Consider the following 19,853-nt stretch of genomic DNA (forward strand, 5'->3'; position numbering starts at 1 on the left):
AGAGCCGTGTTCATCCATCCCCTGGGCACGGCGTGACCCGGGATAAAGGGGCTGGGAAAGGCAGAGCTGTGTTCATCCATCCCCTGGGCATATCCCGGGATAAAGGGGCTGGGAAAGGCAGAGCCGTGTTCATCCATCCCCTGGGCACAGCATGACCCGGGATAAACGGGCTGGGAAAGGCAGAGCTGTGTTCATCCATCCCCTGGGCTCGTGGGCGGTGATCCCCGCGTCACTCATCGAGCTAATTAAGAGCTGATTAGCGATCAGCAGCTCCGGGGCAGGTCTCTGGGGTTGTGCATTTGCTTGCGGCACCGGAGCAGCACCCACTCAACCCCCCCAGCTCTGGCAAGGATAAGGGGATGCGGTCCCGAGCCCAAGCTGGACCGGGACCCCCGAGATGCGAGAGGGGTGAGGAGGAGCCGGGACCTTGCACAAGCCGCCTTCAGCCTCGCCGAGCTGCTTCCCCGGCCGAGGAAGCTTTTCCCAAGTGTTTTCTTTGGCTTAGAAAATCCAAAATGCTTCAGGCAGCCCCCGCGGGTCGCGTTCGGGGCCGGGATGTGGCGTTCCAACCCTCCCGGAGCTGCAGCCTTGGCTGTACCTGCCCTGGGACACCAAATTGCGCCCAAATCCCTCCGGCAGCACCACGGCTGCCAGGGGAGGGAAGGAGTTTGGGAATTGCGGATCCCTGGCGCTGCCTCTGCCTGGAGCTCACCTCTGCAGGCCCTGAATGAGGCTGGGGGCTCCTGGGGGCACATTTGGGGTGCTGAGAGCCTTGGGGCACCCCAATATTGTGGCAGGGATGGGCAGAAGGGGCTGAGCTGCTGTGCCCGTGTTCACAGGGGTCTGAGGATGAGGGAAGAGACGAGGATCTGAGTCCATGATTCAAAAAGCTTGATTTATTGTTTTATGATATATATTATATTAAAACTATACTAAAAGAATAGGAGAAAGGATTTCATCAGAAGGCTGGCTAAGAATAGAAAAAGAAAGAACGAATAACAAAAGTTTGTGGCTCGGACAGGGAGTCCGAGACAGCCGGACTGTGATTTGCCATTAATTAGAAACAACCACATGAGACCAATCACAGATCCACCTGTTGCATTCCACAGCAGCAGATAATAAATGTTTACATTTGGTTCTTGAGGCTTCTCAGGAGGAAAAAATCCTAAGGAAAGGATTTTTTCATAAAACGTGTCTGTTTCAGAAAGGCTGATTGATCATTTTATGATAAATGTATTATATTAAAACTGTACTAAAAGAATAGAAGAAAGGATTTTCATCTGAAGGCTTGAAGGAATAGAGTAGGAATGGAATGATAATAAAATCTTGTGACTGACCAGAGAGTCCGAGACAGCCGGACTGTGATTGGACATTAATTAGAAACAACCATATGAGATCAATCACAGATCCACCTATTGCATTCCACAGCAGCAGATAATCAATGTTTACATTTTGTTCTTGAGGCTTCTCAGGAGAAAAAAATCCTAAAAAAAAATATTTTTCAGAAAATATCATAGCTACAAGCTGCCTGTCCCAACCCAACTTGGAAATCCAACCAGCTCCCAAAACCTTGCTGCTCCCACCATGCTCAGAACTCCTGCAAAATCCTTGACAGCTCCCAGATCCTGCTCAGCCCCAGAATTCGGTGTAAAAATCGCCTGATCTGTTAAACAAAACCAGCAGAGCATTGCTTCCCTTTCGGATGGGATAAATCCCCCCAGCCCCTCACCACCCCCACGACCCCAACTGACCCAAAATGTGCCCGAAACTGCCGAGTTCCTGTTTGGCAGCCGCTCCTGCCGGGGCTGGTACCTGCACACGAGGTCAGCGGCGCTGGGTTTGTTGTTGTGAGCTCCGCCTTATCAGCGCCCTGGCGCTTCCCCGCTCCCCGAGCCTTCCTTCCGAGCCGATTGTTGATCCCGCAGTCTTGGCTGCGCTGGAAAAAAAAGGAGATTTCCTGCAATTGTTTCGCAGGACTTGCAGCCCCATGCAAAATTTTCTGCCCTATCAGCCCCTTCCCCAGCGCCGGGGCAAGGCTTGGGCTTCCCCTGTCAGGCCGCGGGGCAATCAAGGCTCTGTGATTAATTGCTGCCAGGCCAGAGGTGCTTCTCTGGCCACATCCATCTGCCAGCGGGCAGAGAGCTCAGCCTTCAGCCCTTCCCCACCGAACAAACCCCCGGGCTCGCCCTGATACGGGGGTGGCATCAGGGACAGCTTTGGTGTTTTTGGTATAACCCGACCCCTCAGAGCTGGGGCAGGACCTGGGGTGTGTTTTCCCCATCCAGGCAGGATCCGACCTCTTATCTCAGCGTGGTGACAGTGGAGGGGACACTCAGGAAGCCTCGGGGACCCCCATCTATGGCCATAGGGGGGCTCTTTACAGACCACAAACGGGACGGGGCTGCTGTGGAACTGCCTTGAGCTGTTTGATTTTCCAGCATCGGTCTCATTGCATGGTTATGACAATGGGAAGATGCCAGCAGCTCACGTCCCAGGCAGCAGACTAAGAATTTAATTATAGCTATATTATATATATATATATATATATAGTTATATATATAGTTATATTATATAAGTTATAACTCACTTTATGAGCTTCTTGACCAATCCCACAAAACAAAAGCACATTGACAGTAGTTCTATCCAATCACCATAAGCACAGGTACCTTTGGTTAAAACAATGCTTGCTTATTTTGAATACAATATTTACTTGTAAGCCCTAAAGCACAACGCACAGAGCTCCATTATTAAGCTTTAACCTTCCTAATATCTTGCTAGATAAACTTTTCTGTAGCTTAGAGAGTTATTCTGACAAGCGTTAATACACAGACCATTGTTCTATTTGTCCTTGCCTTTCTACAGTTTAAATAATTTTTCTGCCGACCAATCTCATGGCTGCTGCTTGGCTCTAATCACAGTTCTGCTGTCTCTGGGCCCTGCCTTTTGCAGCTTTCCCCAAACCCTCTGATTCTGTTGATTCCCACACCATCCATCCCCGGGCACCTGCGGCTTCCACACCGACACCTCCTCGGCGCCTCCCCGGGTCCGTCCCCACCCTGCGGCGAAATCAAAGCGGAGCCGAGTCCCGGCGCTGGGAATGCCGTGAAATGTCCCCGCGCCGGGCTCAGGATGTCGCAGCACGCCGCTCATTTCCTGCCCAGCCAGCGGCCACCAAGCCCACCCGAGCTCCGTGCCCAGAGGCGCCTGAGCTGCCGAGCCGAGAGGATCCCCCCGCTCCCGAGCAGCCCCAGCGCAGCCGCAGGTGAGGCAGCGCCGTCCCTGCTCCCTCCGTTCCTTCTGTCTGTCCTGTTTACCGTCCATCTGTCCCCTCTCTCATCTGTCTGTCCCTTCTCCCGTTTGTCTGTCCCTGGTCCTGTCTGCCTGTCTGTCCCCTCTACCATCCATCTATCCCCTCGCTCATCCGTCTGTCCTCTCTCCCGTCTGCCTGTCCCTGGTCCTGTCTGTCCCTTCTCCTGTCTGCCTGTCCCTTCTCCTGTCCATCTGTCCCCTCTTCCATCTGTCCGTCCCCTCTCCTGTTTGTCTGTCCCTTCTCCTGTTTGTCTGTCCCTTCTCCTGTCCGTCTGTCCCATCTCCTATCCATCCGTCCCCTCTCCTGTTTGTCTGTCCCTGCTCCTGTCTGCCTGTCCCTTCTCTTGTCCATCTGTCCCCTCTCCTGCCTGTCCATCCCTTCTCCCATTTGTCTGTCCCTTCTCCTGTCCGTCTGTCCCCTTTAACATCCATCTGTCCTCTCTCCCATCCATCTGTCCCTTCTCCTGTTTGTCTGTCTGTTCTCCTGTCCATCTGTCCCCTCTCCCACCTGTCCATCCCTTCTCCCGTTTGTCTGTCCCTTCTCCTGTTTGTCTGTCCCTGCTCCTGTCTGCCTGTCCCTTCTCCTGTCCGTCTGTCCCCTTCACCATCCATCTCTCCCCTCGCCCATCTCTCCATCCCTTCTCCTGTCCGTCTGTCCCCTCTCCCGTCCATCTGTCCTGCCTCTCCTCAGCCCCAGCAGCCTCTCAGGACCTGCAGGGCAGAGAGAGGACGGGACGTTCAGGATCCCTGGGGGTGGCAGCTCCAGCCCGCCCCGGCTTTGGGGCCGGTGGGTGCCACAGGGGTGACACTCACGGGTGGCACCAGCTGTGGCTCGCTCCTGGCTTGCCAGGCTCCAAATGAAGCGGGAAAACCCCGCTGGGAGGGCAGAATCCCGCAGGATTCCCAAGGGAACGGCGGCTCCTGGGCACATTCCCGAGGGAGCGGCTGCTCCAGCAGCCCGAGGCTGGACAGGCTCCGCAGCCTCTTCGCCGTGCTGGGATCGGGGCTCTCACTTGGGGCATTTAGAGGATGTTCAGGTCTGCGTTTCCCTGAAATGTGTCATTTTGTCACCTACTTGGATGTCCCGATGGCTCCCGGCAGGGTGAGGGTGGCTGGGAGCGATCACGCCCCGAGGGCTCGGGTGGGAGCGGTGGCTTTCCCGCTGGAGCTGCCTCTGGGACAGAGGCACCAACTCCTCTCTGTGTCCCAGGCCAAGCTCTGGGACAGGGGATAGCCACCACATGTGGTAATTTTCGTTTGTGTCTGGAATTTGTATGAGGGGATCACCTGGGTGGACACAGCATCTTTTGAGGGTTGATGTAGGGAGTCACCGTGGGAGTAAAAATGGGGTTGGAAGCTCCCAGAAGGATCTGGAGCTGCCTGGAGCTGCCTCTGGGACAGAGCCACCAACTCCTCTCTGTGTCCCAGGCCAAGCTCTGGGACAGGGGACAGCCACCAGAAGTGGTGATTTTCGTTTGTGGCTGGAATTTATGTGAGGAGATCACCTGGGTGGACACAGCATCTTTTGAGGGTTGATGTAGGGAGTCACCGTGGGAGTAAAAATGGGGTTGGAAGCTCCCAGAAGGACCTTTCTGAGCCCCACACGAGGGCTCTCTGTCTCAGCCTGCCCAGCTCAGTGCTCTCCCTTTCTTGCAGCCACCAGGATGGCCGAGGTGACCACTGTCCCCATGGAGACACACACTGTCCCGAGTGAGTACGGCGACTACCACAACCTGTCCGAGCTGTTCTACCTCCTGAACCACACCTACACCTTCTGCGAGTTCAGCCTGGACGAGAACGTCAAACGAGTGGTTCTCTTCATCCTCTACCTGGTCATCTTCGTGGTGGGCTTGGTGGAGAACCTCCTCGTCATCTGGGTCAACTGGCAGACACGGGGCACCAAGAGTTTGGTCAACCTGTACGTCATCAACATGGCCATCGCTGACCTGGGCGTGCTGCTCTCGCTGCCCATCTGGATGCTGGAGGTGATGCTGGATTACACCTGGCTCTGGGGCAGCTTCCTCTGCCGCTTCACCCACTACTTCTACTTCGCCAACATGTACGCCAGCATCTTCTTCCTCACCTGCCTGAGCGTGGATCGCTACGTGACCCTGACCAGCTCCTCCCTCTTCTGGCAGCGGCACCAGCACCGCGCGCGCCGCGCCGTCTGCGCCGGCTGCTGGCTCCTGGCCGCCGCCATCCCCGTGCTGGAGGTGGCCCACATGCAGCTGGTCAACACTGGGGAGCCCATCTGCATCTTCATGGCTCCTTTTGAGACCTACGACGAGTGGGCTCTGGCGGTCAGCCTGGCCACCACCACCGTGGGCTTCCTCATCCCCTTCCCCATCATCGCGGCGTTCAACGTGCTGACGGCGCGCTTCCTGCGGCGCGCCAAGCCCGAGAGCCGCAAGCACTGCCTGCTCATCTACGCCTACATCGGGGTGTTCCTGCTCAGCTGGCTGCCCTTCCACGTCGTGCTGACCCTGCTCACCCTCGAGGGCAACCACATCATCCTGCACTGCACCTTCGCCCACCTCCTCTACTTCTTCTACGACATCATCGACTGCTTCACGCTGCTCCACTGCGTCGTCAACCCCATCCTCTACAACTTCCTCAGCAAGAACTTCCGCAGCAAACTCATCTCTGCTGTGGTCAAGTACATCCCCAAGGACCACGGTGGCCAGAAGGGAGCTGGAAATTCCTCCTCCGGCACGCAGCACTCCATAGTCATCGCGAAGGACAGCAGCCCTCCCAACTGAGGGGGGTCAGACTCTCCTCGTGGCTCCCTGGGGACAGTGGGATTGGTTTTCCTGCTGCTGAGGACATGATTTGCTTGGGCACAGCCCTGCTTGGCCGGGCACTTCCTGTGCCAGCTTTGAGGAGAGCTGGGAGCTATGGACATCTTGCCTCTGGAGCGCTGTCGTGTCCAACCTAAAGGAAGGATAAGAGAAAATTATGTTCCCTGTTTGATAAGAACATTAGATTCCCTTGCAATAATAAAGTTTGTTACTCCACTCCGTGCCTGACACAGCCCCAAGATCAGAGCCCCATCAAGCTGTGGGGTTGGGGTGCAGCATCTGCCCCACCACAGGGGTTCCTGCCCCTCCAAACTGCCCCTGGCCCCCAGCCCTGGGCATGGCACTGCCTGGTGAGCGCCATCCCGAGTGGGAAAGGAGGAGTTTGGAACTCAAACCTCCCCCCATAATGCCCAGCAACATCCAGAGCCTGATTTTTGAGAGATGAAGGCGAAGCAGCCCAAGGGGCTGAGCAGGGCACAGACCTGAGGGAGAGGAGGAACAATTTGGATTCAAATCAGCCACTCCTTCAGGGCAATTTCGCAAAGCTGGCTGTAAATTTTTTACAAATTTTAAATTAGCGATGGCTAAACTGGGTTTTACTGGGAAAGGCTGCTCAGACTAACTTTGGATCCCCCATCCCATTAACTCCTCTGGAGCATTCCCTGGCAGGTTTTTATGGCCACTGGGTGGATTTCTCAACTCCAACAAGCCCCAACATCCCTTCCCCTTCCACCAAAGCCCCCGCGGGAGTGCAGGGATGTGCAGAAATCCTCAGAGCTGGAGCAGGGGCTGCGTTTGTGCCGTGCAAGGAACTGGAGAATCCGGAGAAAGTTCATCCTTGTGTGTGGGTCCTGATCTCAGTCACGTGCTGGGGGTCAGGGCCTTTACTGGGGGAAGGTGCCAGAGACGCCATAAATCCACCAAAGGCCTTGAGCTGCTGGAGGAGCACTTGGTGAAAAAAAGCAAAGCATAAGCAGTTTCTGGGGACAGGATGCTGGCTCAGGGCTGGGAGCAGGATGTCCCAGGAGAAGCCCCTGGCCAGGATGTGGGGTTATCACAGGGCTGGCTGGGAAAGCTCTGCCCCTTCCAGGCGTCCCCGATGGGGTAAAATCCTGAATTCCTCAGGGTTTCTTCTGCAGGGATGTTCCTTTTTACCCCAGGACAACAATCCCAACCCAGCTCTTACACAGAAACCCCGGGAAGGCTCCAGCAGGGTCAGAATTCCCTGCTCAGGAATTCCCTTCTCTGTTCCTGTGAGACCCCTCCAGGCTGGGATCTGCACCCACCACCTTCATTCCCTGATCCCAAATCCTCCCTGAGCTTCCCTTTGTTAATTCCCTCCCATTTCCAACCAAGAAATGGAAGATAAACACAAAACCAGCCTCTCACCAGGGCAAAACTATATTCAAGATACTTCAACATGTAAAATTTGGTATTTTTCACCTAATAAACTTAATTTTTTAACTGTCTTTAATTTCTCTGCACTTTTGTCCATAAACTTAAGGGCCAGAGTGGTCTCAAATAAATTGCTCTCACCTCCATGGGAAATTCTTCCTTGTGTCAAGGTGGAATTTCTTGTGGTTTCATTTATGGCTGTTGCTCCTTGTCCTGTCACACCACTGAAAAGTTTGGCACCGTCCTCTTGGCACCCACCCTTGAGGTGTTTTTATGGATTGATGAGATCTCCTCCCAAATGAGAAATCTGAGATATTTTTATGGATTGTTTGGGATATATCTGAGATATTTTTATGGATTGTTGGGATCCCCTCTCAAATGAGAAATCTGAGATATTTTTATGGATTGACAAGATCTCCTCTGAGATATCTGAGATGTTTTTATGGATTGATGAAATCCCCTCTGAGATATTTGAGATAATTTTATGGATTAAAAAGGTCCCCTCTCAAATGAGAAATCAGAGATAATTTTATGGATTGATGAAATCCCCTCTGAGATATCTGAGATATTTTTATGGATTAATCTGAGAAATCTGAGAAATCTGAGATGTTTTTATGGATTCACGAGATCCCCTCTCAAATGAGATATTTATATGGATATTTGAGATATTTTTATGGATTAATCTGAGAAATCTGAGATGTTTTTATGGATTCACGAGATCCCCTCTCAAATGAGATATTTATATGGATATTTGAGATATTTTAATGGATTGATAGAATCCCCGCTCAAATGAGAAATCTGAGATATTTTTATGGATTGTTGAGATCCCCTCTCAAATGAGAAATCTGAGATATTTTTATGGATTGATGGAATCCCCTCTGAGATATTTGAGATATTTTTATGGATTGTTGAGATCCCCTCTCAAATGAGAAATCCGAGATATTTTTATGGATTGATGGAGCCCCCTCTGAGATATTTGAGATATTTTTATGGATTGATGGAGCCCCCTCTGAGATATTTGAGATATTTTTATGGATTGATGGAGCCCCCTCTCGGCCTCCTCTTCTCCAGACTAACCAAACCCAGCTCCCACACCCTCTCCTCTGCTCCAGACCCCTCAGAACCATTTTGAACTCATTTCCCAGCCCGTGGAGCCCCAGTTCCTGGCAGAAAAGGCTCATCCAGGCACACAAACCCTGGGATTGCCCAATGGGTGGGCTCTGCTCCCACCCCTCACTCCCTCCTGCTCCTGTAGCCCACAGGAATGTCCCAAACTGCTCCCCCCGAGCCACAAACCCAGGGATGGCCTCACCTGGTCTCCCCAGGCGTTCCTGTGAGGAAAACATTTTATTAAAAAAAAGCAGCTGCACAAGAGGTCAACGTTTTCCGTTTTATTATTCTAAATAAAAACCACACTTTGTGCTGAACAATGGAGTAGAAAAGAACCCAATGTACAACGATTTTAGACATCTACGATTCGGGGAAGGGGTGTGGGGAGGGGAGAAGTTTACAAAATATACAAAACTTTACAGCAAATAGATAGTAAACACTTAAATAGCAGGAGGTCAGTACCTACGATTAACTTAACAAAAAAGGTTAGACAGCAAATTCAACTCTTGTTCTTCCTTCCTTTCTTTCTTCCTTTCTTTCTTCTTCTGCTCAATTTCTCTGCTGACAGACCCGGATCCACTGAGAACGGGGGAAAAGCGAATTTTGTGTTTTTGGGGGTGGATCCACTGAGATCCACTGAGAACAGGGGAAAAGCGAATTTTGTGTTTTTGGGGGTGGATCCACTGAGATCCACTGAGAACGGGGGAAAAGCGAATTTTGTGTTTTTGGGGGTGGATCCACTGAGATCCACTGAGAACAGGGGAAAAGCGAATTTTGTGTTTTGGGGGTGGGAGAGAGCCTGGCCTTGGGGAAGGCTCCGTGACCTGGATGCTGCCAGAATTTCCCCTCTCGTCCCCCAGGAATCCCACAGCACTTTGCCAACCCCGGGGGAGGCCAACACCACCGGGCTTGGTGTCCCCACAGTCCCCACCAGGGGCAGTGGGGACAGGAGAGAGCCAGGTTTGCCCGTAGTGGTGGTGGTGGGGAATGAAATCCCAGCTGGTTTTGGCTCTCCCAGCCCTGAGCTGGAGCAGGCTGGGGACAGGGGTGACACCCCCTGCCCACCCCAAAGGCTCAGGAGCCCCCCTCAGGTCTCTGAGCCCCCTGGGAGCCACCCCCAGGAGCAGCAGCAGGGTCAGACCCACCCCTGCAGCCCCTGCAGTGCAGATTTGGGGTGTTCCAGGTGGGAATCATCTGCTCTAACCACAACAGAAATTCCCTGCGTCAGAACCAGCAGCAATGGGGGGGCTCCTGCTTTTCCCCCCCCCCAGGCAGGAGCAAGGGCTGGCTGTGCCTGTTGGGTGTTTGGGTGTAAAAGCTTCACTTTTTGGTTTATGTGCACAAAAAGGCTTTTGCTTTTCAGCAGACCCTCCCTGAAGCTCGCCACGGCTTCTGGAACATTCCAGGAGGCTCTCCAGGCTCTCCCAGCCTTCTCAGCCACCTCCAGAGCAGTGCAGGTCGTGTCCATCCCTGTCCCTGTCCCCAGCCCTGAGTTCCACCCTCGAGGGGGTGACTGGTGGGGCCCCCAATGGTCCCTCCCAGCCTCATCCACGCCACAATTCCACGACAGGAACCCAGCTCAGAGCAGCCCACAGCAAAGCCCCACCACTGCCCAGAGCACCACACCGCTCCCAAAATTCCCATTTCTCTCGTAAAACCTCAGCACAGCTCCACAGGGACACCAGGACCACGAGCCTGGAGCTCAAAACTCAAGAGCTGCAGCAGCCCAGGCCAACCCAGAGCTGAGCCTGGCTCTGGTGCCTCCCTCCCCTCTCCAAATCCAGGCTCCAGGCACCCTCCCCGCTCCTGGAGGTAGCTCAGTACCACAGGAGGTACCACCCTCATTTTACAGATGAGGAAACTGAGGCAAAGAGGTGAAGTGGTGACTTGCCCAAGGCCTTGGTGGAGCTGGGAGAGAAACCCTGGGGTGCTCTGAGCTCGCTGAGCTCGGCCCCCACTGCAGGATGGCCCTTCCTGGGTGTCCCTTCCCCTGTGTCCCTTCGCAGGGAGGAGGCAGCAGGGTGAGTTTCCAGGGTTTGCAAATCACTAGTTTTAGTTTAGTTTTAGTTTTTAGGTTTAGTTTTTAGTTTTAGTTTTAGTTTTGTAACAGCAAAACTTGACAGAAGTGCAGGGGCTGATCCAGGCTGGAGAGCCCCGAGCACTTCTTTGTTTGTGAGGTAGAATTGAGTTACCCAAGGGCAATCCCAGCTTGGAAAGATCTGTTCCTCCCCCCCACCTCTGCCCCACTAAAAAAGCTGGGTAACAACAGGGAGAAACCAATCCATGACCTTCCCAGTGTTAACACTGTTGGCACCTCGCTGGGATGGCCAGGAGAGACCCCAGGAGGGACCAGGAGAGACCCCAGAAGGGGCCAGGAGAGACCCCAGGAATGGCCAGGAGAGACCCCAGGAGTGACCCCAGGAGGGGCCAGGAGAGACCCCAGGAGGGGCAGGAGAGACCCCAGGAAGGGCAAGGAGAGATCCCAGGAGGGGCAGGAGAGACCCCAGGATTGGCCAGGAGGGACCCCAGGAATGGCCAAGGAGAGACCCCAGGAGTGACCAGGAGAGACCCCAGGAATGGCCAGGAGAGACCCCAGGAATGGCCAGGAGAGACCCCCAGGAGGGGCCAGGAGAGACCCCAGGAGTGACCAGGAGAGACCCCAGGAGTGATCAGGAGAGACCCCAGGAATGGCCAGGAAAGACCCCAGGATTGGCCAGGAGAGACCCCAGGAATAGCCAGGAGAGACCCCCAGGAATGGCCAAGGAGAGACCCCAGGAATGACCAGGAGAGACCCCCAGGATTGGCCAGGAGAGACCCCAGGAAGGGCAAGGAGAGATCCCAGGAGGGGCAGGAGAGACCCCAGGAATGGCCAGGAGAGACCCCAGGAGTGATCAGGAGAGACCCCCAGGAATGGCCAGGAAAGACCCCAGGATTGGCCAGGAGAGCCCCCCCCATGCTGAGGTGAACCTGACACAGGGTCAAGAGAGACCCCCATAGCCAGGAGAGCCTCCTGCACCAAGGGGCACTGAAATGTAGAGGGGGAGAGCCCCCCATGCCCAGGAGAGCCCAGGAGAGCCCCCCATGCCCAGGAGAGCCTCTCACACCCAGAAGAGCCCCTCCACACCCAGGGGAGCCCCTCCATGTCCACTCCATGCCCAGGGGAGCCCCTCCATGCCCAGGAGAGCCCCCCATGCCCAGGAGAGCCCCTCCATGCCCACCCCATGCCCAGGAGAGCCCCTCCATGCCCAGGAGAGCCCCTCCAAACCCAGGAGAGCCCCTCCATGCCCACCCCATGGCCAGGAGAGCCCCTCCATGACAAGAGAAGCCTCTCCATGCCCAGGAAAGCCCCCCAAACCCAGAGGAGCCCCCCAAACCCAGGGAAGCCCCCCATGCCCAGGAGAGCCCCTCCATACCCAGGAGAGCCCCCCAAACCCAGGGGAGCCCCCCAAACCCAGCAGAGCCCCCTATGCCCAGGAGAGCCCCCCATGCCCAGGAGAGCCCCCTCCAAACCCAGGGAAGCCTCTCCATGCCCAGGAGAGCCCCCCCATGACAAGAGAAGCCTCTCCATGCCCAGGAAAGCCCCTCCAAACCCAGAGGAGCCCCCCAAACCCAGGGAACCCCCCCAGAAGTGCCCAGCATGCAGCTGCAGAGGCCGAGCCATGGCCGCCGTGGCTCCCACTGCACGAATGAACAAACTCACATCACTCCAAGCACACAGGTTTGCCACAGGAACACGTCCAGGCTGTGGGAGGGAGGGGGGATCCCTTTGGCAGGAGAAGGGGCCCCCCTCCTCCTCCTTCCAGGGAGTTTAAGGCAACAGCTTCATCCTGACTCATCTGCTGGGGCAGAGCAGAGCCAGGAGAGTCCCGGCTCTCTGGGGCCACCACAAATCCCCCCAAAAAGAGCAGGGGAGCTTCCCCTCCCTCTCCAGTCCTGCAGGAGATCTCCATGCTCACACAGCCACCTCTGCCCAGGCTCGGCAGGGAGGTCCTGGGGCTCCTTCAGCTCCTCCTCCAGGTCTCAGGGCAGCAAACAGGAATGTGTGAATGCCCTGCTCCTGATCCCTGCTGGGATCCCTCCTTGTTTACACACTCGGGTGCTTCCTGCTCCTCTCCCCAGAGCACACTTTGCTTGTCTCCTGGCAGTAGCAGCAGAACACCAGGGATGCCCAGAATGTCTTTTTTCTTTCCTTTTTTTTTCTTTCTTTCTTTCTTTCTCTTTTGTTCCTTTCCTTTCGAGTCCAGCGCCTGCTCTGGCTCTGTCCCTCTCCACTGAGGTCAGGTGTGAAAATCTTAGCAGCATCAGTTTGTGGACAAGCTTAGCCTGGTCAAGAGGGCTAAAAGGTTAAAAAAAAAAAAGAAAAATAGAATCTAGACTCAAAAACTAGTGAGAAATGCTAAAAGCACAGATGGCCTCTAACAGGACCAGAGGTAAGTAAACACGACAGACTCCTTGAAACAGTGATGTACCTCACGTGCTGTTAATTTGTACAACGCCACCAATCTAAAAAGCCCTAGGAAGGCCCAAAAATAATAAAATAAAATTTAAAAAATCAAACCAAAACCAAAAAAGAATTCCATCCATGATGCCTGACCATTAAATAAAACGAAACAACTTGGTTTGTTTCTTTTTTTTTTTTTTCTCCTCTTTCCTTTTTTCCTCCTCCTCCATCATTAATGAACACTCTTCTTCCCCATCAGCTATCCGTGTTTTTCTCAGCCTCTTTGGAATGGATGATGTACATGAAAGTCTGCTCGATGGTGAAATCTGGCGGGAGGCTGCCCTTGTGCACCCCTATGTGCTTGCTCATCAGGTTGAGCGTGGAGCTGTAGTGGCCACACACGGTGCAGCGATACATCAGGGCCCCCGAGTGTGTCCTCAGGTGACACTTGATGGTGGAACGCCCTCGGAAGAACTTGTGGCACACCTTGCACTGGTACGGCTTCTCCCCGGTGTGGATGCGCCGGTGGTAGTTGAACTCGCTGGTGTGGGCAAACCTCTTGCCACAAACCTTGCAGCTGTACTTGCTGTTCCCTGGCTGGTTCTGCAGCGCCAGATCCTCGCTCAAGAACTCCTCGGGCAGCTTCCTCTTGGGCAGCCCCTGGGGCTGCAGGCGCTCCCCAAATCCCGCCCGGATGTCCAGGCTGCCCCCACATTTGTGCTGGCTGACGTGGTAGCGATAAGCGGCCTCCAGCTTGAAGCTCTGGCTGCAGAAGTGGCACTGGAAAAGAGCCTCCTCCACGTGCTGGTGCACGGCCAGGTGCTTCTCCAGGAGCTGCCTGTCCACAAAGCTGCTGGCACACACAGAGCAGGAGAAGACAGAGATGCCCAGGTGGGACAGGGCGTGCCACAGCAGGCTGCAGAGGCTCAGGTGCCGCTGGTCGCACACGCCGCACGTTTGGCTCTTCAGGTTCACGTGCTCCAGCAGGTGGTTCCGGACCGTCTGGAAATCTTTGGCCAAGGGCTTCCCACAGGCAGCACAGGCCAGCTCAGGGCCGGGCCCTCCCCCAAAAACAGCCACCTTGCCCGGGAGGGGGTCGCTGGGGTGGACAATGACGTTGTTGTCGAAGACCCCGTCCCGCCGGTGCAGCGTCAGCTGCCACTGGGTGAAGAACTTGGTCTCGCACATGTCGCAGGAGAAGAGGAAGATGCCGATGTGGGACAGCACGTGGGTCACCCTGGAGTTACGGTCCTGGAAGTGGGTCTCACAGACCTTGCAGTTCCCTGTCAGCAGGTCCACGTGGTCCCTGGCGTGCTGGCGGATCAGCTGGATGTTGGGTTCCAGAACCTTCTTGCACACCTGGCAGGGCATGGCCTTGCTGTCCCGGCTGTCGCTCTCGAAGGCCAGTTCCTCCTCGCTGTCATCACTCAGCTCTATCACTTCCTCAGATGGGACCAGCTCTTCTCCAGCATCCTCAAAATGCAGCTCAGCCTCTCCCAAATCCTCCAGCTGGAGCTCATCCATCTGCTCGAATCCCTGCTCTTTGGAGTGGTCGCTGTTGCTGGGGCAGGAATTGCTCCCCGTGGAGACATCCAGGGAGGGGTCAGTGGGGAAGAAGCCACCCTTGCTGTAGTCACCATTGCTCTGGGCCTTGTACTGAGGGCAGGAGCTGCCAGTGGTCTGTGCCACCACATTCCCACCAGGCTGAGCCCCCAGACCCGTGACTGGTGTGAACTGTCCTGCATCAGACTCCTGCTCTGTCTTGGGAGGCTGCTGTGGGTGCATCAGGGGAAGAGCCTGGCTGGCCTCACCCACAGCATTCCTGTCATCCTCTTTGTAGCTTCCCACCACGTCCCCGTGCAGGAGATAATTCCGCTCGGGGCCGAAATGCTCCGCGCCGCTCCGGATGTCCCCCAGAGAGTGGCTCTGCTCCGAGGAGGTGCTGCTCAGCACCCCAGCCCTGCCTTCCCCCACAGACAGAGCAGGCTGCTTGGTGATGGCCGAGCTCTCCAGGTCAGGGAAGGTGGAGTGACAAGCCTGCAGCAGATCCTCCATGCCCAGCCGCTCCGCCACCTCGTAGATCACCCCCACATTGATGAGGTCGGTGAAGAGCTCCGAGGTGTACACAAAGCTCAGGATCTTCTCAAAGTTGGCTGGTGTGATGAAATCCACCACGTAGGTCCTGGCAGCGTCCAGCCCAGTGTTGAGGAAGAGGTTCTGGAAGTAGCCAGCAGCACAGGCCAGCACGGCCTTGTGCGCGGCAAAGGAGCGGGAGCCCACCAGGATGGTGACGTCGCACATGGTCTCGGAGAGGCGGCACTTGTTGAGTTCCTTCAGCAGGTTGTTGGGGTGGTTGGTGCTGTGCAGCTTGATCCTCATGCCCATCTTAGCAGCTGCTTTAAGAGTCCTTTCTGCTGGTCAGCTCGGCCTTCACGCTCTCATCCGCGGCGGGAGCAGGAATTGGCAGGGCAAGGGGCTCTGCAGAGGGGAAATGCAAAAAAAAAAATGTTATTTAACAACCAAAGCAACGTCACTCTGGTCATACCTCCCGTTTTCCAACTTTCTGAGGAGCCACAGAGCAGCTGCTCAGCTGGAGATGGACTAAACCTGTCTTGTCAGCTCAGTTTTGGGAAGTGAAAAGCTGGATGTGCAAAGCAGCAAAGTCAAAACAAAAAGATTCTCAGAGGCAGCCTGAAGGTCCCACTGCTACAGGGGCAGGGACAGAGATCCTGCTGACCCTGAGACCAAACCAGAGCCTGTTCCAGACCTCTCCCTCTTCCCGAGCTGGGGATGAGGCTCCTCTCCAAAGAGATGTTACTCAGGCCGGACACGCCAGCTGGATTCGCCTCTAGGTCTCCTCCAGCTGCAGCCACTTCATTCCTTCACTTCAGATTCCACCTGGACCCACAAGGAGACTTCAGGCTCCCAGGTGGGATTCTCTGCATTCCAGCCTCTGGATTCCCCTGGATGGATTCCCCCGGGATGGATTCCCCTGGATGGATTCCCCCGGGATGGATTCCCCTGGGATGGATTCCCCCGGGATTTCCTGGCAGCACCTCTCGGATTCCTCAGCTGCCACCACACCTGTCCCACAGCACCGGCCATTCCTCCCAGCTTGTCCCACTGCTTTTGTCCCTCTGTCCTGCTCACAGACACCCCACCAGCTCTTGGGATTTCACGAACTTACCCAGGAAACTCTATCCTTAATTCCCCTATTCCTAATTCCCCGCATTCCCCGTCCTGAGACAGGGAACAGCGAGCCCAGAAGGCAGCAAAGAGCAGAAGTTTGGAGGGGCTGGAGCTGCCTCTGCCCCAGCTCCGGGAAAAACCAAAACCCAGAGAACGAGCTGTTCTCCCGGGGATGGGAGGGATGGGGGAAAACACCACCGGCAGCTGAGGAGGAGGATGAAGATGCCGGGAGGAAGGCTCTGGAAACGCTGCCCAGCCCAAAAAGCAGCTGGGCAATTGGGGATGCCTGCGGAGGGGATGGGGCAGAAGGGGAAAGAACCGGAGGGAAGGGGGGCAGCGGGAAGGGGGGAGGCCCGGAGCTGCTCCGGTAGAAACGGGAGGAGATGGAGGGGAGGGACAGCGGCGTCCCCGGTGGGCCCGGGGAGCGGGGCAGGAAGGGACCCCGGGAAGAGCCACGAAAGGCGGCGGGAGGCTCCGGGGAGGGTCGGAGCGGGGCTGGCGGCGGGGACGCGGCTCGGGAGACCTGAGGGGGCCGGGGGTGGCGGGCGGGGGTCGCTCCTTACCCGCCCGGCGCCCCGCACCATCCCGGCCCGGCTCACACAAAGGCGCCGACCCGCCCCGCGCCCGCCCCGGCCCGCGCCGCCTTCCGGGAGCCGCCGGCGGCAGCGCCCCCGTGCGGAGAGGAGGAACAGGAGCGGGGGCACCGGGCGGGACACACGGACACGGACACACGGACGCGGATACGGACATGGACACACGGACACGGGGAGGGACACACGGACACGGGGAGGGACACACGGACACGGGGCGGGACACACGGACATGGACATGGACACATGGACACGGGGAGAGACGCACGGACACATGGACATGGGGAGGGACACACGGACACGGACACGGACACATGGACACGGGCAGGAGACATGGACACAGGGAGGGACAAACGGACACGGGGCGGGACAGACGGACACGGTGAGGGACACACGGACACGGACACGGGGCAGGACACACAGACACGGGGCGGGACAGACGGACACGGGGAGGACACGCAGACACGGACACTGGTGTGGTATTTACACACTGGAACGGAAAGAAGGGGCATGAAGACAGGCACGGACACGGGAAGGGACACGGACAGGGGCACGGACACACGGACACGGGAAGGGACACGGACAGGGGCACGGACACACGGACACGGGAAGGGACACGGGCACTTCTCCAGTTACGGGGGCTGCCGTGGGGAAGGGACAGGTCGCTGTAGCCCAAGAGAACACGAACCCCGGCCCCGGTGGTGCCGTGGGCTCATCCCCGTGGGTTCATCTCCGCATCCCCATCCCCGTGGGTTCATCCCCGCATCCCCCTCCCCGCATCCCCATCCCCGCATCCCCATCCCCCGGGCTGTCCCGAGCGGGTCCCGGAGGCGCAGCCAAGACACGGAGCCGCATTTTGCGCGTGTCCCGCGCAGACACGGGTGGGTGTATAACGGGACACGTCCAGGTGTACACAGGTGCACGGACACGCGCACGTGGGGCGGCACCGCCGCGCTCCCGACGGCTCCGTGGGCGCCGGAGCCGGGGACGCTCCCGCAGCCGGTCCCACCATCCCCGGGACACCGGGCACAGCCCCGTGCGGGGCTCGTTCCGCCGCTCAGGCCGCCCGCAGCGGGGCCTCTCCGGGAGCGGGGGGTCCCGGGGAGCACCGGGGGGCCGGGCTGCCGCCTCCCCGCCCCGCCGCTCGCCCAGGCTCCGCTGCTCGCTTCCCCATGAGCCCCACGAAGAAATCGTGCATGTCTCCTGCGGAGAGACCGGCCGTCAGCGGCACCGGTACCGGCGCCGGTACCGACACCGGCACCGGGCGGGACTTACTCTTCTGCGGCGCCGCGGGGGGACCTGGAAGAGACCGAAACAGGTGAGCGAGCACCGGGCGGACCGACACCCTCCCATCCGAGCCCTCCCGCCCCTCACCGGCGCCCTCCTCCCGCAGCAGCTCCAGCGCGGCGGCGGCGGCGGCGGCGGCCCCGGGGCTGCCGCGGGGGCTCCACGGCAGCGGCTCGGGGACGGGCATCCCCTGCGGGAGCAAAGCGGGTGAGAGGGGTGGGAAGGGGTCCGGGGGGTCCCGGGGATCCGGGATCCGCCCGCCGTTCCCCCCCTCCGACGGCCGTACCAGCGCGGGGCCCGGCGGGGCGGCGGGGGCGCGGCGGGCGGGGGTGAGCGGCAGCGCCAGGAGCAGCAGCACCGCCAGCACCGGTCGGTTCTTCATCCTCAGGGGGACAGCGATCAGCGACGGAGCTTCCCGGGGCTGTCCCGAGCCGGCGAACCCTCGATGGGGCGGCCCCGGATGAGTCTGAAGCGAACCGGGCTCTGGGGAGGGAAGGAGACGGGAGACGGGCGGGCCGGGGGCGGCGGGACCCCCTCTCGGGTGTGCGGAGGAGGGACCGCGCCGCTTCCCGGGCTGCCGGTGTCCCCTGGACCCCCGGGGGTGCATTCCAGGGTTGGGGGGGTCATTACGGGGCGTGCAGGGGGACACGGCCCCGCTGTGGCCCCGGAGGTGCCGTGTCCCCGCTGGTGGCCGTGGTGCCACGGTTGTGCACTCGCACACGAGCCGTGCAAACGCGAGGGTGGGGCACGGACACGGCTCGGGCTCCGTCCTGCACGTTCACCCGGTCTCAGCACACCCGTGTCCCCTGGCACGCTCCCTGGCACGCTGGCATCCCCTGGCACGCATATGCCTGCCCACAGCTCGATTTGCTTCCAGAGCCCCTCACCAAACCCTCCCCAAATTCAACCGACGCCTTCACCCCATCTCTCCCCCTTCCTGTGCCCTCCCCAGCGCCGTCCCAACCTCCTCTTCCTCCTCCTGCCTTCCCCTAACCCCAGCGGGGTGAGCACAGGGCACAGCAGCTCCCCAGGACCCCCGGGAAGCCCCCAGGACCGTGGGGGACACAGGGACACCGACCTGCCGGTGGAGTCGGGGGCTGAGGGACCCTCGGCGCCGGTGGCTGCGGAGCAGGGACCCCTCGAGGCGTGGTGGTGGGCAGCAGAGGGTGGGCAGAGGTGGTGGTGGGCAGCGGTGATGGGCAGAGGTGGTGGTGGGCAGCTCCCCCGGCCCGGGCTCAGCCGGGAGGCGAAATACCGGGGCAGCAGCTGCTGCACGGCGCTAAATAAGGGGCTCTGCCCATGGCACGGCGTGGGTGGGCAAGAGGAGAGCTGCCAATGGGGGCCGGGGGGAGGTGGTACCCCCAGCCTGCAGCTTCACGCCCACGCAGCACTCACACACAGCGGAGTCACACAGCGGCACACGCGTGCCCACGCTGGCACCCTGGGGTGGGGGGTCAGCACACGGGCACTGTGCCCACGCAGGAAACCCAGGGTGGGGGTCAGCACATGGGTACCGTGCCCATTCTGGGGTGGGGAGTCAGCACATGGGCACCATGCCCATGCAGGAACCTCAGAATGGGGGTCAGCACACGGGCACTGTGCCCATGCAGGAACCTCAGAATGGGGGTCAGCACACGAGCACTGTGCCCATGCAGGAACCTCAGAATGGGGGTCAGCACACGGGCACTGTCCCCATGCAGGAAACCCAGAATGGGGGTCAGCACATGGGTACCG

At 58.0% G+C, this 19,853-nt stretch overlaps 3 protein-coding genes across 5 annotated transcripts; 1 reads left to right on the forward strand and 2 right to left on the reverse strand.

Moving 5' to 3' along the window:
• Positions 1 to 2,989: 2,989 nt before the first annotated feature.
• Positions 2,990 to 7,518, forward strand: ACKR5 (atypical chemokine receptor 5). Its single transcript, XM_054649303.2, has 2 exons — positions 2,990 to 3,262; positions 4,966 to 7,518. Exons 1-2 carry the CDS (start codon positions 3,130 to 3,132, stop codon positions 6,066 to 6,068), a joined length of 1,236 nt encoding a protein of 411 aa, XP_054505278.2. The 5' UTR covers positions 2,990 to 3,129; the 3' UTR covers positions 6,069 to 7,518.
• A 5,739-nt stretch (positions 7,519 to 13,257) lies between these two features.
• Positions 13,258 to 16,902, reverse strand: ZBTB39 (zinc finger and BTB domain containing 39). Its single transcript, XM_054649300.2, has 2 exons — positions 16,806 to 16,902; positions 13,258 to 15,531 (listed from the first exon to the last, which is right to left on the reverse strand). The coding sequence occupies exon 2, from the start codon at positions 15,436 to 15,438 to the stop codon at positions 13,309 to 13,311; it is 2,130 nt and encodes a 709-aa protein (XP_054505275.1). The 5' UTR covers positions 15,439 to 15,531; positions 16,806 to 16,902; the 3' UTR covers positions 13,258 to 13,308.
• A 790-nt stretch (positions 16,903 to 17,692) lies between these two features.
• TAC3 (tachykinin precursor 3) lies at positions 17,693 to 19,402 on the reverse strand. 3 transcript variants are annotated; one of them, XM_054649044.2, is made up of 5 exons: positions 19,198 to 19,402; positions 18,406 to 18,602; positions 18,207 to 18,309; positions 18,108 to 18,131; positions 17,693 to 18,035 (listed from the first exon to the last, which is right to left on the reverse strand). In XM_054649044.2, exons 2-5 carry the CDS (start codon positions 18,499 to 18,501, stop codon positions 17,890 to 17,892), a joined length of 369 nt encoding a protein of 122 aa, XP_054505019.2. In that variant the 5' UTR covers positions 18,502 to 18,602; positions 19,198 to 19,402; the 3' UTR covers positions 17,693 to 17,889. The 3 variants fall into 3 exon arrangements, with proteins under 3 accessions (XP_054505019.2, XP_077048831.1, XP_077048830.1); XM_077192716.1 differs by having other exon boundaries at positions 17,693 to 18,131; positions 18,406 to 18,585; XM_077192715.1 differs by having other exon boundaries at positions 17,693 to 18,131.
• Between the last annotated feature and the right edge of the window lie 451 nt (positions 19,403 to 19,853).

Source organism: Agelaius phoeniceus, chromosome 35, assembly GCF_051311805.1.
Source record: "Agelaius phoeniceus isolate bAgePho1 chromosome 35, bAgePho1.hap1, whole genome shotgun sequence".
NCBI classification, from domain to species: domain Eukaryota; kingdom Metazoa; phylum Chordata; class Aves; order Passeriformes; family Icteridae; genus Agelaius; species Agelaius phoeniceus.